This window comes from Plecotus auritus, assembly GCF_963455305.1.
Source record: "Plecotus auritus genome assembly, chromosome: X".
In the NCBI taxonomy this organism is placed as follows: Eukaryota; Metazoa; Chordata; class Mammalia; order Chiroptera; family Vespertilionidae; genus Plecotus; species Plecotus auritus.
In genome coordinates this window covers 56,096,267-56,119,096 of record NC_137784.1, presented here as the reverse complement: position 1 = coordinate 56,119,096, position 22,830 = coordinate 56,096,267, and the positions used below count along the sequence as shown (strand labels likewise).

Here is a 22,830-nt window from a genome sequence, read left to right as displayed (position 1 = left end):
CTTGCTCTGTCAGTCACCCAAGGCAAGGGAGTCTACAGACCTGATGCCTCACTGGATTCAGATAAATGTAAGAATTTCAGCATGTTAGAGGTCAAACCTCCTCCCAGCCCCCAGTCCAGGATGAGGGCAGGGTGGTGGCCCTGGTGGCAGGTGGCAGTTGGCAGCACAGGTGGAGGCGGCAGCAGCGTGATGGCATGCAGAGGAGAAAGAAGTGTTATTTTTGCTATTTCATTAGGAGGCCCTGAGGCACTAAGAGAAGGCTTCAGCAGCAGGAACCCATTGCCCTGGGGGGTGGGGACAGCAACCTGATGAAGACTGGAGAGGCCTTCATGCGGGTCCAGCAGAGCGCAGCCCAGACATGTATCAGCTTAAAGGCACAGGAGGCAGAGAGCTGCTGTGATTCCTAGCCTGCAGAGGCACCCAGCTGGGAGGTCTGTTGGGGCAAGGCCTGTGCAAGGGAGGCAAATTGGGAGTGCTAACTGGATTTTTTATTTTTATAACAAGACACTGTGTTTAAAATTTTTACAAAGGACAAACTCCATGGGTTTCTGTTAGTGTTTTAAGAACTTTTCTTAAAAAAAAAAAAAAAGCCAACAACAAGAAAAAACACTGCCTTTTTGAAAGAGAAATGACAGACACAAGAGACTGTAAATAAAATGGGGTGAATTTCTGATGGCATTACCCCGAGGACAGAGGCATGAACTCCACAGAACCTCATTCACCAAATCTACTCTGCAGTCTGCAGACCTTCACAGGGACACAGAGATGGCTGGAGAGTTCTCCCCTATGGCCCTCCAGCCCCATCCAGCGATAGCCCCTTCCTCCTTCCAACCTGTGGTCTTACTCAAATCTGTTTCTTTCTTGGGGGTCCTGTTCCTTGGTTGGATCCTGTGATCACTGGAACCAGAAAGACCTGGGGCTGGGACCCTCCCTTCTGGAGCTTCTTTGCACTCACAGGTTGGAGAAGGATTTGTTCCATTTTTTTTTAATCAACAAAAACAAGACCAGAAAAAAAAGATCAAGTCTAGGGGAGAAAGAGCTACTCTGCTCTTTACAGCTCCCAAGTCTGGAGTTGGTTGGTGGTGCGGTTCCAAGAGAGGCGGAGGGCAAGCACCAAGGGGGTGTCCAGCTGGTGCTTTCAGGCCCCCAGGAGTGTCTGTGGTCAGGCTCAAGGAGCTGGCTTCAGCTGCTGTCCCATGGGTCCTCAGTTTCCCAAGGACTCAATTGCGTCCCCATTTGGAGGGCTTGTTTAGGTTTACTTCCTTATTTGTGTTTTTGTACATGCGGGTGCATGTCCACGTCTATCTATGTTTGTGCAGGTGGGTCTGCTGTTGGGCGTGGGTGCGTGCGTATACATATATATCTGTATGTGTCTCCGTGTGTGTGTGTATTGTGTGTGCATGTGTGTTTGTGGATCTGGGAGGAAGGGAGCCAGGAGATAGGCTATGCTCTGGGCTGGAGCTATACCCGGGTAGTGGAGTGTGAGTGGGGCAGCCCAGTACTGTTGAACCCTGCGGCAAAGGTGTTATAGGGGTGCAATGTCTGCAGCCCTACCAGGGAGTTGGGAATCATAGTGATGGTGTTGGGGGTCATGAGTGGGATGTCATCAGGGGAGCGCCGCAGGGTCAGAGTGTAGTCAGGCAGCGCAGTGAGGCGCAGTGTGTCATGAGGGGGACCGGCCTCACACTCATGGTGGGTGGGACCCAGTTGTAATGCTGCCAGCTCCTCCTCAGGAGCAGCTCCCAATTCGGGGGCCCCGGCTCCCCTCTGAGGGCTAGGCTGCCGCAGGGGTTCCTGACGTCGTTTGTCCTTACGGTAGTAGAGGGCAGCGAAGGCCAGAACATTAAGGAACAGAAGGGAGGCCCCCACAGCGATGGTGACACTTAATTCAGTGGAGTAGTCACGAGGGTTCTCCACCAAGAGTGGCCCTGCATTCTGATCCCCATTCCAGGACCCTTGGGCATTCTCATTGCTATAGGCAGGGGAGATGGCTGGCCGCTTGGTGCTCCAGGTCTTACCGTTGGGCCTTCGGGTGATGTGGGAGCTGTGGGTGGTATCCAGAGGCGGCACTTTGGTGGTTGTGGATGTATAGTGGAACATGTCATGCAGGTTGTATAGGTGGGGCACCAGGTGTTTCCAAAACGCCACCTTAGTGGCCCGGTAATGATCTCGAACCCTCGGCTTCAGCCCGATGTGAAGGTAAAGCTGGTCTCGGGGATTGTATTTGGACCAGGCCACTTCCTCAAAGCGGTTGGCCTTCGTGTGAATAAACTTGGTGTCCTGGGGGACCGGCTTGTTGGGATCTCTGAAATACCACATGAAAATCTGGGGTCACCAATCTACCTAGATGAGGAAAGGTCCCAGCATTCTTCCTCTCACACCCATCCCTAAAAACCTCCTCCCCAGTCTAAAACTTCCCACTGTTTCCATCTTTTTCAGGGCCCCTCCCTTTGTCCATACTCCTCTTCCCCAGCCTTGAACTCCTATTGCCCACAGCATCATGGAACCATCTCATCTTTCCCTATGCCCATCCTGTAAGATTATGCTATGCCACTTTTCCTTTTCACATGCTACTGAGCATCCATCAATCTTTTCAGCTGCCCAATTTTCCGAAGAGTCTTTAAAGGCTCTTTCTGAATGTATTTTACTCCTACTTCACACAGCCTCCGGCCATTTAACCTTGTATCCCATAGTTTAGCCAATGACTTTCACTCTTGCTCAGTACTAATACTGAGCTGTGAGCCTAAGCAAAAACTTTAAGGGAAGGAAATGGCATGAAAGACTCAAAAGGAGGAAGTACAGAGGGTTGTATGTGAAAGGGTTACCAAGCAAGACTTGGAGAATACTTTAGGAAGAGAGATGATGGAAGAGGTTTAGATAGAGCAGAGGGGAGGGCATGCTGGGGTCCCAAAGAAGAACCCCCATGTTCTCCTTACCCGGTCTTGGCAAAGTTGGTCCAGTAGGTCATGACAACAGCACTGAGCATAACGTCATTCTTGGAGAAATTGCAGGGGAAGAGGTCAGTAGGGCCCACCATAGGGACACCGAAAACATAGGGTACTTCGTCCCCATGAGCTGCATCTGACCAAGCAGGCTTCATGAGGCTCTGGCAATGATGGTAGAAGGCATAGAAGTAGGTAGGTGAACCATAGCGGGCGTGCAGATCAGCTGTCACCACTGAGGGCTCCACCCACTGGTGGTCAGTGAAGAGTGCCACCAGTGTTTTACGGCGGGTCTCAGGGTTGTCACGGTCTGCCCAGTCTGTGTACATAAACTTGATGGTCTCCCGCAGGGTATCCTTACCCTCAGGATATCCATATAGATTGTCCACAAAGTTGGAGACGGAGTAGTCAAAGTCAGTGCCAGAAACACCATCCTCAGGGTCCACCACCCCTTCCACAAACTTGAGCCCCTCACCCTGGTTGACACCTAACATGATGTCATAATTGAGGAACTCACCCTGTTCCATGAGAATCTCAGGGTCATCAGGAATGACATCACCATCAATCACAGGGCCAAAGGCCACATGGTAGCGGGCTGGCTGGATGTCCTGTTCTACTAGCTCCTTGGCACTCTTTTGCCGAAGACAGTCTACCATATCCACTGTGTCTAGCACATTACAGCCCACCTTGTCTGCCAGGAGGCTGGTATACTTCACTGGTTGGTAGTTCACAGCCCAGCTGGATAGAGCAGAACCACTTTGGATGATGGCCCTCTGAAAAAGCCCTAAAGAAGATAGGCAACACCAGGTCAGATCTGTCTTGTCACCCACAGTCCAGGCCTCCCTTGCCTGTCTCTGAGGGACAAATCAAACATCTCCTCATTCCTTTGTTATTGAGGCTGCCCTGTGGGTTGAATGGGCTAGAAAAGAGGAAAAATCCTTTGGGCTGGGATGATTGGTGAGGACCAGAGGAGGGGTTGCTGGATCCCTTCCCTGACTGCTTCTTGCTTCCTTGTCCTAGGGCAATGGTTGGTAACTTGGGAGTTAAGGACATGCCAGGAAGAATTAACCCTTTGGGTCCCAGACATCAGCTTCCTTATGCTCTTTCTTTTTATCTCTCCTTGTCTTCCCCTCTTGCTTCCTGCCCAGCTGGGCCCAGTTCTGTGCCAGCACACCACCAGGGAGCTGGCGCTTCCACCACAAAGGAGTCTTTTTCATGAGAGATGAGAAATGCAAGCAGGAGAGAGCCTCACATTCTGGGAGTTTGGGGAAGGATTTCGAGGGCAAAGGTCTTGGGATCTGAAAGTCTCCAGGGAATGTGCCTTCCCAGCCCATAGTGTCCACAGAGACTTTCCTTTTCTTGAAGCTACTGAGGCCTCAGATCCAGATTATCCCCTAGTTGATGGGGAGCCAGTCCCCCAAACTAAAAAAATAAATGATTCTTTCCTAAAAAGGGGGGTGGATATCATTCTCTCCCTGTCCCCAACACTGCCAAGGTTTAATCTGGTCCTCAGGCACACAGTTCCATTCCTCTAAGAAAAAGACAGTTTGCATGGGCAGAAAGAGAGAGAAATACAGATGACAACTTAAGAGACAGCCTCACTTTTCAAAAGATTGTTCTCTATGAGTCAATTACAGAAAGGCAGAGAGAAAAATCTTTGAAGCAGCCAGACCTCCAGGGACACCAGCCTGCTAGGAGACAGAGTATAGCACCCCTCTGAGGAAGGCCTTCTCCTCCCTGTGAAATAGTCTCCAACCACAGGAGATACTGTTCGTTCCTCTTTTCAGACAGAGGCACCCTCACAGCCAGTCACTTCACCCATCTTTGTGGAAAATGGACTCCTGCTCCAATTATAATCACCTAAAAACACATTCTAAGGTGGGATGCAGATCCTAGCTTAGACTTCCCTCACCAGGGTAGTTCCTAGAGGGAGAGAGGATTTCTAGGTCAGAGCAGGTGATTTTTCTCTCTCAGAGATAGGCCTTCTTCAAAGAGAGACTGAAAGTCTTCTTGTGAGAATATCACTAACTCATGGGATTGATTTCAATGAAAAAAAGTCTTCTCTCACAGATTTCCTTACTTCAGAGAAAGGTACCTTTACCTCTCAGAGATAGAATGTGCTATAGTCCAGAGGTGATGAGAACATTTTCTGTGAGCACAAAAGGGCCTATTCAGCCCCGCTTGGAAGAGTTACTGGCAGAGGGACACACAGTAAGGAGAGAGGTTTTCCTTGGGGCTAAAAATGAGAGTTTCCCTTAGCAGGGCTGTATAGCCCGCAAGGAGGTCCGAGTCTGATGATAGGTTTCTACCCTCAGAAAAAGCCTGCCCTGCAGGTTAGCAGTTCTTACCTGGGACCCATCTCCCCCCTCAAGGACCGATCCCTTCTTGTACAGACTTGTTCGTCAGAAAGAAAACCAGAGAATGAGTATTTCTTACACCTAAAAACTAATTTCCACCCTAGAGCTCTACTTTGCAGTCATATGTCCTTCCCTAACTGAAAGATTCCCTGCCTCAAAAAGAACTCTTGTCCCTTCAGAGAGAGGCAATGGATTCCCACTCACTCAAATAAGACTCCGATGTCAGAAGGGGATGTAAATGGGATTCCTTTTCCAAGCTGTAAGTGGAATTCTCTCCTCCCCTTTCCCCCATTGGGAGAATTCCATCTTCTTCTAGTGAAACATTTCCCGTCAGCTTCTCCTTAAAGGTATACTGAGCTGATAGAAGAGGGTGGGCTGATTCCCCTGCTGCTCCCGGGGCATAGAGCTGGGCACTCTGGAGCCTGGGAGGCCTGAGGTACAGGGTAGCCAGCACTTTCCTAGTTCATATTTGCCCCCAGAGCTACTCACCCTCAGAGTGATGTGACAACGTGAGGAGGCTGACACAGGATGCACCGATGCCTGAGCCAAAGACTGTGATACGACGGGGATCGCCACCGAAGAAGGCAATGTTCTCACTCACCCAGCGGAGCGCCTGAATTTGGTCAAGAAGCCCATAGTTGCCCTTGGCAGCCTGATCTCCAGTGCTCAGGAAACCTGGATTCAACAAAGGACATGAGGACAGTGAAGGCGGAGAGATGGAGGACCTGCAGTATGATGGAAGGGGCTGTGAGGACAGAAGATGAGCATGCAGCATAGTTCTATCCACCTAGCTAGTATAAAGCAGAGCTCCTTTCTGCAAGGTCCAGCACCATCAGTACAGGAAGGGTCGGCTCCCTGCCTCTCACCCATTCTCCAGTTTGAAAGGAGGGGTCTTCAGACCATTATAAGGGGATGCCTCCAGTTGGGAGACTTAACCTGCAGGAACTGCAAATGGCTAGGACCCAGCATCCTCTGCCCTGATGTACTATTCTGGTCATGGTTATAACACCTGGCAATATAGAGTGGAAAAAGCAGGGACCCTGGACTCAAATAGTCCTTGGTTCGAGTCCTGGCTCTACCACTGACTAGTTGTGTAGCTTTTGGCAAATTATTTAACATCTCTGGGCTATAGCTTCCTCTTCTGTAAAATGGGCATAAAAAATACTCTGTGTTGTTACAAGGATAAAAGGAACATAAATAAGCATAACTAATATGCTGAGCACATTGTAAATCTGTAGTTACTTCTTTTCCCCTTTCCTTCTCTCTCTGAAGAAAGTGAAGATCCTAAGAGGCAACAACGCCTAAGCTCTCCTTGCCCTTCCCGTACAAGTTAGTCCATTTCCACTTCTTTCCAGGGCCTCGGATGTTCCCTTTCCCTCATTCTCAGGATAGGTCTTCATTCCCTTCCTCTAATGCAGTGGTTCTCAACCTTTGTAATGCCGCGACCCTTTAATACAGTTCCTCATGTTGTGGTGACCCCCAACCATAAAATTATTTTCGTTGCTACTTCATAACTGTAATTTTGCTACTGTTATGAATCGTAATGTAAATATCTGTGTTTTCTGATGGTCTTAGGCAACCCTGCTAGTGGTTCTCAACCTGTGGGTCGCAACCCACAGGTTGAGAAACGCTGCTGTAGAGCCTAAGACCATCGGAAAACACAGATATTTACATTACGATTCATAACAGTAGCAAAATTACAGTTATGAAGTAGCAACGAAAATAATTTTATGGTTGGGGGTCACCACAACATGAGGAACTGTATTAAAGGGTCGCGGCATTACAAAGGTTGAGAACCACTGCATGAATCAGAAACTCTGGGGATGGGACCCATCAATCAGCATTTTTAACACACTCTCTAGGTGATTCTGATGCCTGCTAATGTTGAAAAACCACTGGGTTAGACCATTTTTTTCATCTGGTGGAGAAATCGGGGAGTCAGTGCAGTGCGTTACCATAGAAACAGGTCTTCCCGCCCACCCAGTGGAATTTGCTGCCAGGAGACATGTCACCATGGAGACTACCTTCCCACCCACCTGCTGGGATTTGCTGTTGTGGTTACTTGTTGCCATGGAGACTACCTTCCCACCCACCTGCTGGCTATTCCACAGAAATGTCCTATATCTCCCCCCTCCCCCGCGTTTTCATTTCAGATGGATTCTGCTGCCTCATTTCATCCCTCTTCTTGATCTCTAGGCTCCTTGGGGCTCTATCTTCTCCCACCCTAGACTTTCAGAAGGGTTCTTTCCAGGTGGAACTTGTGGAGCTCTCCTACATATTGGAAACCCATACTTGGATCAGCATTTTAAAAAAAATGTTTTTACTGATTTTTAGAGACAGAGGAAGGGAGAGGGAGAAGGGAGAGAGAAATAGAAACATCGATGAGAGAGAAACATAATTGATCAGCTGCCTCCTGCACACCCCCTATTGGGGATCCAGCCTGCAACCTGTACATATGCCCTGACCTGGAATTGAACCAGTGACCTCTTGGTGCATGGGATTACACTGAACTACTGAGGAACACTGGCCAGGCTGGGTTAGTATTTTTTTTAACCCCACCATGAAAAGCTCATTCACAGCATCTGGCATCATCTTTATGAGAGGCCATGTTTGAGGAGCCTTCCTCAGCTCACAGAGAGCTCTCTGGCAGTCCTGAAAGTCCATGGGCAGAAGCTGAATTCAAAAGACTCAGTAAGGCACAAGAATTCCTCAGCGTCTTTCTCAAGTCCTTCTGTCTCTAGCTTCTGCAAGAGAGCTCATTTCACCCTCTTCAAGTTATTAATTTACCTTTGGTACAATTAAGTATGTAAAGTACTTAGTTATTCCTCGCAGGACCTAATCACAAGCCCTCTTCAGCCCCAGGTTCCCGATGAGGAAATGAGAAGGAATTAGAGAAAGCCTGGATGAGGATGAACGGAGGAGCGCTTGTTCTTCTAGACAAGGGGACCAGCTCCTCCTTTGCCAGGCCCATTCACAAACTGAAGCTGCTCCTGCGAGTCTTAAGAAGTATGTTGACCAAGATTCAACCCAGCTATCCAAACCTTGAGACGCTCTGGCAAAAATCACTATGTACTTCTCTTAGCCTGCTTGTCTTCTGCCCCTCCTTTCCCCAAATCCTCTTTCCCATTTCTCTCATTTGGGCAACAGCAGATTTGGCCTTAGCCTTTGTCGAGGAAGGTATCATTCAGTGAAATGTGTCAAATACATCTGTCCTAATCATTAGGAAGAGCCTGCATTTGGATGAAGTAAAGTAGATTGCTCCAACATGTACCACTTTCCTGGGTTAGGAACAAAGGACTGAAAGGGCTGGGTGGAGGGTTTGACCATCACTCTTGGCTCCCTGGGATCCCAAGAACCTTGGGATAAGAAGATCTGAAGCATGTGGATGATACCATGCCAACCATCCTTACTACAAGAGTCCTGCTTGAAGTGCTATATCCAACAGGCTCAGTAAGATGATACAGCAAACATGACCCACCACAAACACACAAAACCTGGCAGTCTGGAAGAGCAGTCACTTGCTGATAGCTCCCCTGTAACTCAGCCATCCATGCAAAGCATGTGAGAATGAGGGCTAAAATACCAAACTCCACACACTTTCAAAATAAACCTGAGCCAGTCTCCCTGGGCCCAAGTTTACGCTACAGTACATGGTAAGTTGCTTGACAACAGAAGACAGGGGATTCTGGCACCAATGATATCAAAACCAGATATCCATGTCACTCAAGGCTTGATGTTTACCAGATTTTCAGTTTGCCTGAAGGGTACCTGGGCAAGGATGTAGGACTTGGCAAGCCCCTACTTCCTCAGTCCCAGGGATAACACATCTATATCCTGCTGGGGTCCCTTTCTTTTGTTGGTCTCAAGCCCAGTGAGGGCTTCTCAAATAATAACTACCATTCTGCCTTGGACTTTCTCCAATTATATGAACCCAAGATGTCTAAAGAAGCACCTTAGAGTGAACTGTTTGTGCTCAGTGCTCCAGAGAAGCAGATGGGAAGGAGGGTAAATGAATACATATACAGCAGGTCCTAAAATAACTTTGTCTCCTTCAACATCTTTTCATTATAACTTTGATAAGATGCCATAGGAATTTAACTCTTGTTTGTATCAATTAGCCTAAGGTTAAAATTGGTATCTTTATACATTGTTTCACTTAAAGTCACAGAATCTATTGATAATGTTAAGCGAGGACTTACTATAATTGTGCTTCAAAACTGGCCACCTGTTCTGGGATGCTTTGGGAAACAAAACAACAAAGCCTCAGCTACACTGAGGAAAATCCCCAAGTGTCAGGGACAAACCCATGTTCTACAACTGGCACCAAGAAGCAAAACATCTTGTATGTACCCAGAATCCAACCATTGGCTTTAATGATAACATTTGTGTTTCCTAGCAGGCACTGAAGAATACATAGGAAGCAGTAAAGAACTTCTGACCAAATCTTAGTTTATGGCTCCTTCTGAGGTTTGAGTAATATTAGTTTGATCAGTAACTGCTTAAGCCCAAAGAATAATATTTCTGCCCACAGATATGCTGTTCTAGTTAGCCAAATGACAGGAGGTTGTAAAGTGGGAGGTTCTCAACCTGGGTTTCATGGATGAGCTTCAGTGGGATCCATGAAATCATTTCTACGTGTGTGTGTGTGTGTGTGTGTGTGTGTGTGTGTGTGTGTGTGTTTCCAGGGAAAGTGCATAGCTTTCATCAGAATCTCAAAAGGGTCCAAGATTCCCCAAGAGGTTAAGGATTAGAACAGCTTCAGCTAGGGATGTGAAGTAATCAGCAAATCACAGGGAGTGCTCACCAGCAACAGCCTTCTGTGCAGCCCACAGCTCCCAACCGACACTGCAAATCTGTCTCTCCTTTCTCCTTTCTGCCTCCTTTCTCTTTGTCACCTTTTCCTCTTTTCTGTCCCCATCCTTTTCTTTTCTCCCTTACATTCTCCCCTCTCCCTCACTCCTCTCCTCTCTCTTTCCTTCATCCCTAGCCAGTCCAAAAATATGGAACTGAAGCATATTCTTAGTATTCTCTGCACTTTCCAATACATCTTCTAGACTGAAGCTTTGTGCTTATCATTTTTAGAAGCAGCTGAGTTGAATGTTTTCTATTACTCTAAGAAAATAAAGTAGCAACATTACTTTTGGCCTTAAACTGCTTGGTATGTGTACCTATATATCTGTGTGTGATTATATTTGTATATTCATCACTTTTGAAGAACTGTGCAGCCCTAGTACATGGATTTCCAGCCACCTTCACAGTACCATTTTTACTGTCAGAGACTCAAATTCCCTTTCTCAACAGGACAGAACTGCTTAGGAGAGCCTTGCCAAGATGTCTAGGGCAGCTCAGACAGGAGCAGCAGCAGAACCATGAAACCCAAAGCACATCAGACTATTGACAAACTGTGGAGCTGCCCTGCAGGCTTCATATCCAGTATCCAGATACCACTGAAGGGGACACAGGCTCCACTTTTTCCAAGGAATATCACTTCTCCAGTCTGAACCCCAAAACGGTATCTTGCTAGCCCATATAGTATTAAGGCAGTACTGGAGCCTCTGGGATTAGAACTGGCAAAGTAATATACTCAAAAGCAAATTAAAATAAGGTCCTGTTAGCCATCTAGCCATGCAGGAAGCCATGCCTAATTGCTGGTTCAGCACACAGGCCTACAGACCTGACAAACAGCCTTGACCCCCCACTGGAACTCTGAGGACACAGCCCTCAAGGCAAAAAGTTGGCTTCTTCATGCCACTCCAGGGATATGGGGCTGCATGTGCCCTCTGAGGCCTAGGTGAGCATCTGAAAGGGAGCAAGGACCTTTATGCTCAGTCACCTCTTTGAGGCACTTGTTTACCTCAAGATCTTTGCCACATATAGGCATTAACAGTCACCGAGAAAGGTATGGGGTATAGTGGAAGCCTAAATCACTGAAACAAGTGTGTGGGTGACACAGTGTGTGTGGAGAAGGGCATGTGGGTGTGTATGAGGAAGCATTTGGGGGAAAAGTGTGTGTGAGAATGTGTTTGAGGGTGTGTGTGAGAATGTGTTTGTGTAATATGTGGGGCCGTATGAGGATGTATGCATAGACAGAGTAGAAGAAATGTGTATGTGTGTGTATATGGGGTACATAAGTATGGGTGTGCATGAATATGAGGGTGAGTAGAGTTGTATGTGCATGAATGGGCAGATGTGGGTATATGAATGTGTATACATTTGTGGGGTAGGGTGGGGAATATGTATTGGATGTATATATGCAAGGTATGTATGGGACGTGTATCCATGTGGGTATATGTGTAGGGGGTCTGTATGTATGTATGTGAGGGGATGTAGATATAGATGTGCAGGCAGGGATATGATGTGTGTATGTGTGTGTGTGTGTGTGTGTGTGTGTGTATGTAGTATTTGTATATGTGTGTGTGGGGAGGTGTGGATGTGTAGGTATGGGTGTTTATGTGTAGGAAGGGGGAATATTGGTTTGTGTTTATGTAGGGAAGGTGAGGGACATATGTGTGTATGTGGATGTTGGATGAATGTGGAAGTGGGGTGCACATGGGATATGAGTATGTGTGGAAGAAATATTTATGTACATTTAAGGTATATATGTGTGGGGTTTGTGAGTGGATGTGCAGGGTATGGGTCTTTGTGTAGAGCATATATATGGATATAGATATGTGGAGGGAGCAATATATGGGAATGTGTGTGTGTATGTGAGTAAGGTGAGAGAAATCTGTGTAGATGTGGGATAGGGATATGAGATGTATAGAGATATATGGGCATGTGAATATGTGTGTGTGAGAGACTATATGTGTGGAGTGTATATGGAGTGCTGGGGGAATGTGTGTGTATGTGAGGAAGCCTATATATGTGGATGTGGGGGTCTACATGTATATGGATATGTGAGTGTGCTTTTGGGGGGATGAGTGAGAAATCACCATATGCATGGGGGTGAATGAGGACAGTGTGCATGTGTGAACATGTGAGGGTATGTGGGTGTGTGGATATGTGATTGGCTAGAAGGAATTCCTGTGTATGTGCAGGGTGTTTAGAGATTGTGGGTGGGTAGTGATGAGGACAGGACAAGAGAAAATTAATGGGCCCTATGACTCAGTCAAGCAAGAGTCTGGAAGCAGAGACCTGGCTTAAGACCTAACAGAAGGTGTGAAGTTTGAACTGAATTTCCAGTGGGAACTAAACATCCAGGAAAGGGCCTGGGGACATAGGGAAGTTCCCATTACTTGGGTAGGGGTAATGGGATAACAGCATTTTTACTATAGTCATTAGCACCAGCTAGGAAACCAAGGCCACCTGTTCTTAACTCCCCAGCATTCTTTCCTCCCTCCTTGAGAACCCAGGCTTCCTTCTAGACACCTAGCAGGGAACCATACCTAGCACCCCAACCCGATAGTTGAGGGTGATGACGATGACGTTGCCATAACTGGCGAGGACGCTGCCATCAATCATGTTGCCTGTCCCTTCCATGTAAGAGCCTCCATGGATGTAGACCATGACGGGCTTAGCACCACTGTCCCGGATGTCTGTAAGAAGAAGGGGTGAGACACAGGCTGGGTAGGATGCCCTTCCTTCCCCACCCCCACTAGCCCTGGGGGGGTGCAGGTAGCAAAGCTATCCCAGGTGCCAGGACACCACCACCATCTCTGAGGGCAGGACTCACGGGGCTGCTCAGCCTGGAGCTCAAGCATCAGCCAGAGATACCTGGACTTCAGTGATGTTTTTAAAGAATCTGGTTTCAAGTGCCTCCCAGCAGCCTGGCCTGATACAGCTAGGCCTAGGTAGGCCTGGAGGCAGGGGAGGGGGAGGCAGAAGGAAGAGGAAGGGCTGGTCCCTTGGCTGCATCAAGTGAGTCCTTCCCTGGACACCTGAGTCCTGGGACCTGATATGGCTTTAGAGAACAGGGGCTGGGGAGCCCTGGAACCCCCAGACTAGACCAGTTCCATAGAAATACAGCCATTGGCAGCAGCTGCCCTCCCCCAGTGCAGACAGAGACAAGAGGGGTGGGAAGGGGTAGCACAGGGAGAGAACAAGGAAGAATGTGGGGAAAGGGGAGTGAATGGCAGAGATGGGATAGGGGACTCTTAGTGACATGGTTTCTCAGCCATGTGCTCATTTACCCCATTCTCCCAGGACATCAGGCAGATTTATCTGGAGCCATTGGGGATGTGGAAGAGGAAAGAACAGAACTAAGACTGAGAGATCTGGCCCCCATCAGCATTAGGATGAAGATGGAGCCTCCCAGAGGCCATACAATGAGGGAACTTAAAGCGGTTGCTCCCCAGTCTCAGCAGACAGGGACAGGGATGGGATGGGCATTCAGGAGGAGGCTCCCGGCCTGATCACCTCTACCTGCAGCCTCTCAACACTCAGCCACACCAGCACAGCCCTAGCAGCCACCAACAGGCCCCCTGAACTGTCTGGCCCCTCCAGGGGCTAGGGGGCAGGGTCATGGAGGTAGAAGGGAAAGCTCTCTGCTGCTGAGCAAACGCACCCTGTTTTCCCAAGAAGGAAGGAAGACTGGTTCAACCATCACTCAAGGATCTTACACCATCTACTAACTGAGCTGTGGTGTCCTGGCCTCAGCCTGGAGCTTTAACCCCCAGTCCTTCTGCTAAGAGAAGGCTGGGGAGGTTCTAGCTGGAGCTATTCTCCATCCCCTTTGGTTGTCACTGCCTCACTCCTCTGTTCAACATCCTGCTGGGCCCCTCTCCCAGGAGCCAGTCTCCCCACAACACAGGCGTCTCCTCACCCTCCCTCAGCCCTGCTTTCTCTCCACTCTCCCTGCTGCTTAGTAGGGGCAGGTGCCCATGAATCACAGAAGATGAGGAGGAAGCTTACTACTATAGGACTGAGAATGGGTGGGGAACCGGGGTGAGGAGGATGCCCTCCCCATGGCTCTGCTTGTCGTCCCCTGCTCCCACCAGCATGTCCATCACCCTGGAACTCCCAATGGCCAACCAGGCCAAAGATGGATGAACAGCCTAATGGCCTTGTACAGAAACAGAAACACACCAATGGACGGACAGACAGACAGACGGGGCTTCTCCCCATTGAGAGGGGGAGGGGCTCTGTGCCATGCACCAGCCGCCACGCCCTGCAGCCCCCAAATACCTTCATCTTCATCCCCGTCATTATCCGCTAAGTCCTCGCCCTGTTTCTTAGCGCCGGATCCTGGGGACCAGACACAGGGAGACACAACAGCACAGAACAGAGAACAAAACAGAGAGAGAATTCAAAAACAGCATGACTGCAGTGTGGCCCAGCAAGCCAGCTCTGGGCCTGGGCCCAGGACAGGCAGGACGGATGGCAAGAACTGAGGGAATGGGTGGGCTGAGGCCCAGACTTTCATCAGGAAGATGGTGTTGCAGGCCCCTGCTGGACTGGCCTCCCTGCACCTCCCTGCCCCACCTCCCTGTCCCAACAGCCCATCTCAACCAACTACCTTCCAGTTAGGAAGGAGGTAGCAGCAGGTGGGCCAGGGCACAGAGCCAGAGAGCCACTCAGGGAAGGGATTTCTTCCATCTGGAAGGGGCTGTGAGTGTACACACAGGCAGGCTGAGCTGGAGAGCAGGGCAGGCACTAAGTGTCAGAGGCAGCATTGCCAGCATGTGTGGATGTGGATGTGAGCTATTAGGGCAGAGAAAGGTACCAGGGACCCCAGCCCTGGGTTCCTTGGGACCAGTGAGCAAGCACAAGCTGGGCCTCAGCTCATCTTGATTCCCACAGGAGAAAATGGGACATGAAGCTGTCCCTCTGGTCTTCATTGTTGGGACCTCCTGCTCTGGTTAATGGCAAATGAGGTTCCTGCTCATAGGAACCAGGCCTGAGAACAGCAAGCTTTGCTCTGAGATCTAGAGAGAGCCTGAGGAGGGAGGGAAGGAAAGAAACTGGGAGAAATAGGAGTAGGGTAGGGGGAGGAGGAGAGGGAGGGAGAGAGAAACAGAGAGAGAAGCAGAGGGAGGGAAACACAGAGACAGAAACAGAGAGAAGCAGAGAGAGAAACAGAGGGAGGGAGGGAGGGAAAGAAAGAAACAGAGAAAGAGAGAAACTGAGAAACAGAAGCAGAGAGAGAAACAGAGGAAGGGAGGGAGGGAGGGAAACAGAGATAGGAATAATGGTAATAACTCCTACTGTGTACTATGCACTGAATATTTATCATGTCAGAGACTCCATTTCTGCATATAGTTTCATCCTTACACCCAATGAGGCGGGTACTATCTTTATTCCTGTTTTACTGATGGGGAAACTGGGGTTCAGAGGGGTAAAGTGACTTGCTCAAGATGATATAGCTAGAAAGTGCTAGAGGTGAGATTCAATCCCAGGTCTACTTGACTCTGGAACCCACGGTCTTTCCACTGCACCATGCCATCTTTTTGGGATAGGGGAAAAGGAAGGGAAAAAATAAATGAGAAAAGAGGTAGAACATGGAGGGGAAGGGAGGGTTGGGAAGGAGAGAAAAGAAGAGACCAGAGGAGAGAAGAGAGACATTTAAGACCTGGGGGTAAGCTGGCACCAACTCTTCTTCCTGTTTGGCTGTGGAGAAAGGAGACCTACTGCCTGGATGCTGGGCAGCGTGTGGAAACAGAGGTCATTCTGCTGGCACCCAGCGCTAACTTCTTCTCTAGGACACCAGATACTCTCAGCCTGGAGGCAGCAAATAGCCTTTCTCAGCTGGCCTGGGCTCCGGTGACTGAATTTCCATACAGCCATTAATCAAAACAGAAACCACCCTCATAATACAAAATGGCTTTTCAACCAGGGCAAGAGCCCAGCCCAAGGGATAGAAACCACCTCCAGCTTCCCAAACTTCCAGTGTGTCTACTCTCTTAACACCTATCATTACTGCCCCTCAGAGATCCTGTGGGGATTGGGGCTTCATTATCCACATAGTGGACAGAAAGGACTCAGTCATCCCTAAACATGAATTCCCTCCAACTTGATCGGGGTTGGGGTGAGGATGGAGCAGGTCTTCCCAGGGCCTTTAATTCCCATGGGCCTTGACTTAGAAGATGCATCCCTCCCCGACTGCTGGGAGTATTCCTGGGTTGCTGCACTGTCTCAGCTTCCTCTATCTGCCTTTGCTTCTTCAGCTTTGCACTTGCTGAGCTACTCCTTGCTGCCATGCCTGTCACCCAGGCCAGGTTGACCACCATCCCCCATCTTGACAGGGTGCTGCTACAGGATCCCGGCCAGGCCAGCCCTGCCTACCCTAAGCACACAACTCTAGCCACCTCTGTGGATGAGTCTCCTCTAACTGGGCCCTAAATAGGGAACTACTTTGAACAGTTAAATGACTAAAAAACCATCCCTCCAACTGTCTGAAAATCCACCTCCCAGGTTGGCCTGTGGGCCCTGGCTAAACCAGCTGAGACTAAATACTAGGCTAGGAGCTTCTTCAGAGTGGCAATCAGACCTTTAGTTATTCCTAAATCTTTCCTCTGCCTCATTTATATCTCCACATCCCAACAACACCTAGCACTTGGCCTTGCCCACAGTCAACTATCATGATCAGTATATGTATCTGAGTGGAACTAAAAGCCAGGTCTCTAGCCAAACTCTCAGGACTGGACTGTCTTAGGCCCTTACTGGTGCTCTGGGGAGGTCATTCCTCCTAGGAAATTGTTAATTTTAAGATCATTTCCTCTCCCTCCCACCCAAGTAAGTAACTCAAAGGAGCAAGTTTAAGAGACCCTCTTTGTCTGGCTGGAGTGGCTCAGTGATTGAGCATCAACCTATGAACCAGGAGGTCACGGTTTGATTCCCAGTCAGGGCACATGCCCAGGTTGTGGGCTCAATCCCCAGTGTGGGGCATGCAGGAGGCAGCCGATCAATGATTCTCTCATCATTGATGTTTCTATCTCCCTCTTCCTCTCTGAAATCAATTATACTAAATCAAATATACTAAAGAGACCCTCTTCTTGAGTTCATCGATAGGCTAATGGAATGTTAAGGGCAGTACCAGTCCTCTACCACCTTCACATGTGCAAACAGAGGTTCTTAAAGGAAAATAAGCCTAAGGTCTCACTGTGAGTTAGTAGCAGAGCTGGGACTGGTCAGGCTTTGTGGCTCCCAGACCTGTACTCTTGCTGCAGCACTACAATGCTTCTTCATTCGTGCAAAAAAAAAAAAAAGTGTTTATTGATAGCCTATTGCTTATAGGGTCCTGGGCTAGGAGTAGAGATATGGTGGAAAACTCCTCCGGAGCAGTATGCATGCCCATTGTGGAGATCCTGGGGTCTGCTCCCTGAGGTTCTTACTCAGCAGGGAGCACCCAGTCCCAGGAATCCTGAAGACCCCACCTGGGGGAACCTTGCTTCAGGATTTCAAAGGAACACAAACTCCAAGTTTGCAAAAGGGTTGTAGGAATTAGGCTGATTTTCTACCAGTTCTTAGGCTGTTACTGTTTCTAGTTTGGCCCAACCTGTCCACACTTTACCAGTTTTCAGAATTGGGGAGGCGGGAATAACTAGACGGGAGTTGAGTTGGCTCACGTGCTACAGTGGAAAGAACACTGTCCTGAGGGTCAAGGGACCCAGATTTTGTTCCCAGCTCTGCCACAGACCAGTGACAGGGGATGAGCAGCAAGTCACTCCCCTGGGCCTGTTTTCTCATCCATAAAATTGGGATGCCAATTCCCGCCTTAGAAGCTTCCAGAGATATAGGGAGGATTTTATGAGATAAGTATGAAAGTTCTTTACAGAAAACATAAAGTGCTACTCGAACATGAAGAATTGTTATACGGGGGGAACAAATTCCTCCCAGCAAGAGGGTCAATTTAAAACGCAGGGTCTCAAGCCTCCTTTAGAGTCCATAGTTCCAGGAGGACCCCCCCCTCCAAGTCTGCCACAAGACCAGCCCAGGTCACTCAGCTATACTCTGGCCAAAGATGGGGAGTTGGGTGGCAGGATTCCTAAGTCTGCATGAGTTTGGTCTCAGCTTCAGGGCTGGAGAGTTAAGTCTAGCCTATCAATCCAGGAAGGAACTCAAAGGGGTGAGCCCATGGCTCCCTGACCAGGAAAAGGCAGTGCTTCTGGTTCCACCTTGACTGTCTTGAGTTCTCCTGAGGTGGCCAGAGAGAACCACTGGCTCTGTCTTTTGCACACGCTTAAGGGTGGAATTGAGGCCTGAGAAGATCAGAAGAAATGGGGTTGCTGCTTTTGCTCTGAATCTGCCTTAGGCCACCAAATCCTCCCTGAAATGGCGACCAGGGCCCTTGGATGAGGTGGAGCTTATGTCTGCTCACCGCCTGCCCCCTGAGCCTGGGCTACTTGAAGGAAGGCAGGGTCCTCAGGGGCAAGGGCAGGTGGGCAGGCAACCCTCTCTCTCTCTCTCTCTCTCTCTCTCTCTCTCTCTCTCTCTCTCTCTCTCTCTCTCTCTCCCCCTCCCCACCGGCTCGCTACCTACCTCCTTTCCTACAAATTTTCTTGTTGGGCTTTCGGGCGCATTCCTTGGAAATCCGCTTTACTGTAAAATGAATAAAAAACTAAAAAATAACAGGAGGCCTCTGCCAAGGGGCATGCACCCTCCGCCCCCAGACCCCAAGAGCTGCTCTGCAAGTGGCACATGGCAGAGAGCCTCTCCCACCACCTCCTTGTTTCTGTCACTTACCTTAGTGTGACCCCCGCGGGAGGAGGCACCAGCTAGTGAAAGAGGAGGCACCTAAGTAGTGCCCACCAGGCTTGCCCCCCACCCCCACCCCCCCACACACACCTAGCTCCTTTGGCTACACACAATTTCCACCTTCCAAAGCAGCTGGAATGGCAACAGGAGGCCTGGTGGGGCCAGCATCCTCCCGCAGGCAGCTGCCGGCAGTGACCCATACTCCCCCAGGGAACCCCCCATCCAGCATTCTGACCCTAGACTTGTCAAAGCTCTCAGGCCTGGCCAGGCCCCTCCTGGTAACAGTGTCACTCATTCAAGGGAGCTCAGACAATGCTGGGAGAGCAAAGAACAGGGAGGAGGAAGGGGGATGCCAAGCAGAGTGATAGTTAGACAGACAGAGGCATGCTGCAGGGCACACAACCACATGCAAGCTACAAACACAACAGGGCAGGTGAAGGCAGGGAGGGCACAGTGCCTGGCTACAGCACTCACCATCCTCCGTGGGCACATAGACATTCAGGTAGAGGCAGTCTTCATTGGGCTCTTGGATGTAAGTGGCGACGATATCCAAGTTGGCAGTGAACCAGACAGGCAGCATGACTTCGGGCACAGCTGTGTGGATGTTCTGGGGGCACACTGGGGGAAAGTGTGTGGCGTTCCGGATGCCCGACCAAGATGGAGGTGGTTCCGGGGGCAGGAACCGTTTCTCGCCGATCGGAGGAGCTGCGTAAGGCACCCCCAGGTATTGGTCCACAGGCCCCAGGATCTCACTGGGCAATGGTACCCGGGCACCCCTTAGCTTTCCAAAGTGAGTATTGACTGTGGGCGCTGAGGCCTGTGTACTAGCCCTCAGCACCAAGCCGAGGAACCACAGGGTGAGGCACAGGTTCCGGCCAACTGTGGGCTTGGGGCTCAGGGACAGCCAGGGCAGGCCAAGCCGCAGCCACATGTTCCGGGCAGGGGAACTGGCAGGAAAGGCAGATTCCAGGGTCACAGCCTCAGCCCAATAGGAAGCCCCTTCATGGCCACACTGACTTGAACCTCAAAACTGAGCTCTTGAGGGACACCTACAGGTGCTTGGCCACGTAGAGAGCAAAGCAGGTCATCCAAGCACCACAGCTTCAGAAAGGAGACTCCCTCAGGGCCAGACAGGCCTGTGGAAAGAGGGAAGTATTCATCATCCAATACAGTGGGGAGGGCTATGGAGTGGGTTTTGGGGGCCCTGCTGGGCTTGGGCTATTCTCCTAGTTAGGAGAGGTTTCACATGCCCAAGGGTTGAGAGACCCATAGATGATCTCCACTGCCAATCTGAACTATTCTATGTGCCCGGCCATGGTTGGAAAACCCAAGGGGATTGACAGAATGACAGTGGTTGCCACTACAAATTCCTAATCCCCAACTTGAACTCCTCAGCCAGTGGAGCTCCTGAGGGCCAGCTGGAGCCAGAGTAGCATGTGGTAGTAGAGGTGAGAACTGGAAATAGAGCTAGGTCCCCGGGCATGCTGCAGGAACACTGAGCTCTCTAGCCCCAGGACTGGAAAGCCCACACAGGGACCTCTGCCTCAGGGGATAGGATCGTGAACCTCACTCTGGGACTCCATGGCATAAGAAGGGAAAGCAGCAGACAGTCAAAAGGTCCCACAGAGATACCCTTCATGCTCAGGTGGGGCAGGGGCAGGGGCAGGGGCAGGGGCAGAGGCAAGGATAGGGGCAGGACAGCCATTCCTCAAAGTTCCCAGAACCTCCTGTGCCCTTCTGTACATTTCTCCTCAGCCCTAACTGCTCCCAAATCCTTAAGCCTTGATCATCTCTGTCAGCTAGCTCTGTGTCACATGGAATGTCAGAACTGAGGCAGAAACCCTTCTGCCTAGCACCCTAGGCATTGTTGATGCTCAGTCAGTGGAAAATAAACAGTGGAGTGTGGGGAACACACCCTCAGAGACTCACACTTTGAGACTCACAAAGTCTCAAAAAGGAAGTAAGAGAGACCAAGCCAGATAATAAATACTATAATATTCACTCACAGAGACATACAATCCAAACCCACAGAGATTCCCTCATATAGTGCCACATTCTGAGACAGTGTCACCCAGCCAGAGACTTACTAAAATATAATCACACACACTACTCAGGTAAATATCCAGACACATGCAGCATGATGGTGACACATAGGTGGAGACAGAAACAGGAATAGCAACACAATTGACACAGGCCTTCTGACACACAGGTACACACAGACACTCGTGCATGGACACACACACGCACACACACACACACACACAATTTCCTTTTCCCCTCATTTCTCCCAATTTCCAAGATTGCAGGCCTTCTCCTTTAAGACTTTAAGAACTGCCTGAAGGGGTGGGGGAGGGAGATTGGGAACGCCCAGCCATTGGCCACCTCCCACCTTCGAGAGGGGAATGAGAGAGAGAGAGAGAGAGAGAGAGAGAGAGAGAGAGAGCGCAGAAGGAGGGTGTAGGGAGGGGGCTCAGACGAAATGGGGAGCAAAATATGGGGGGTTAGATTCCAGCCACTGCCCATAATGGCCCGGGGTGGGGGGAGGAGGGGCAGGAGAAAGAAGGGATAGAAGTAGGGAGGTGGAGCAAGAGCAAGTGTGTGTGTGTGTATGTGTGTGTGTGTGTGTGTGTGTGTGTGTGTGTGTGTGTGTGGAGGGGGGGGACAGTCCACAGCTGAGTTCACACAATCCCCCCATTCACTGTCTCCATGGCAACTCTGGGGCACAGACCGCTCATTCACACTGCTTCCCCACCAGCACCCACCCCCAGGATTAACCCTCTCGGTGCCGCCCCTCCCCACAAATTCCATTAACCCTTTTGGGATGCTTCCCTCTCCAGTACCCCTTCGGTGCCAAATGCCGGTCCCCTTTGAGTCAATTCCCTGCAGTACCTCCCCCGTGAACATTTAGACAAATCGACCCCCAAACGCCCTCTGTACCCTAAAACCCACTGTAAGTCCCCAAGGCCAAGATCTTCATCCTGGTCCAACTTCCAATTTGGAAGAAGACAAGGAGAGGTGACAATGCCAGAGATTAGAATGGCATCTGGGGGTACTTTTATGCTGGAGCAGTATTGGGTGAGGGGCATTGTACAGGAATGCACTGGTATTGTAAACCACAGGATTGGGGGCTATGAGGGCTTGGAACAGAATTAAGGGATGGAGCTGCATTGGAATGGGGAGGATAGGATAAAGGCCTCTGTTAGGAGGGGGGCTGCAGAGTGGGGGAGGGAGCCTGGCTGTGAGATGCTACGATGGAAGAGGGATGGGGTTGCACTGCGGGGTGGGGGGACTGGCAATATGCATTATAGGAATGGCGTTGGGGGCCCTCAGTAGGGGTATTTTGATGAGCATTCGGGCAGGCTGTGGAAATAGAGGGACCATGGACTGGGCGATGACAGAGATGTGAGCTTCAGGGAGGAGGTGAAGGAGGAGTGGGGAGGATTGGGGTGTGAGGGGTGCCAATGATAGAGAACATGGGGTTGAGGATGGGGAGCACTGGCTGGGGAGTGGAGGAGCCCGACTGGGAGAAGATAGGATGGGGCAAGGTATGGACAGCTAAAGAATGAGAGACCGGGGCCGTCGGCCTCACCTGTTCCCCTGGCTGTTGCAAGCGACTGAACCGGGCCTCGGACCACCCATATCGCCTCCAGGCCAAGGGCTCCGCACCCGAATCCCGGAGATCTGCTCTCTGGCTGCTTGGCTGCCGTGCCCGCGCAACAAGGGGGCGCGCTGCGCGTGCCCGGACACGGGGGGCGCGGTCCCTGCCATTAACTCCTTTTGTGCCAGAGATGGCTCAAGTACTGGGGCATGGCCCAATTCCTCCCCTGATCAGGCACACACTGCTCATAAATCCCTCGTCCTCGCACACAACCCCTTTGTCACAAACAGGTAATCTTCCA

At 50.1% G+C, this 22,830-nt stretch overlaps 1 protein-coding gene across 4 annotated transcripts; it reads right to left on the bottom strand.

Annotated features, from left to right (window-relative positions):
* Positions 1-247: 247 nt before the first annotated feature.
* On the bottom strand, positions 248-22,642 carry NLGN3 (neuroligin 3). Of its 4 annotated transcripts, none has more exons than XM_080653950.1 (7): positions 19,406-19,997; positions 14,423-14,482; positions 12,685-12,834; positions 5,789-5,974; positions 2,937-3,726; positions 2,019-2,305; positions 248-448 (listed from the first exon to the last, which is right to left on the bottom strand). In XM_080653950.1, the coding sequence occupies exons 1-7, from the start codon at positions 19,860-19,862 to the stop codon at positions 369-371; spliced, it is 2,010 nt and encodes a 669-aa protein (XP_080510076.1). In that variant the 5' UTR covers positions 19,863-19,997; the 3' UTR covers positions 248-368. The 4 variants fall into 4 exon arrangements, with proteins under 4 accessions (XP_080510076.1, XP_080510074.1, XP_080510075.1 ...); XM_080653948.1 differs by lacking the exon at positions 248-448 and adding an exon at positions 22,521-22,642 and having other exon boundaries at positions 469-2,305; positions 19,406-20,067; XM_080653949.1 differs by lacking the exons at positions 248-448; positions 14,423-14,482 and adding an exon at positions 22,521-22,642 and having other exon boundaries at positions 469-2,305; positions 19,406-20,067.
* Positions 22,643-22,830: the final 188 nt, after the last annotated feature.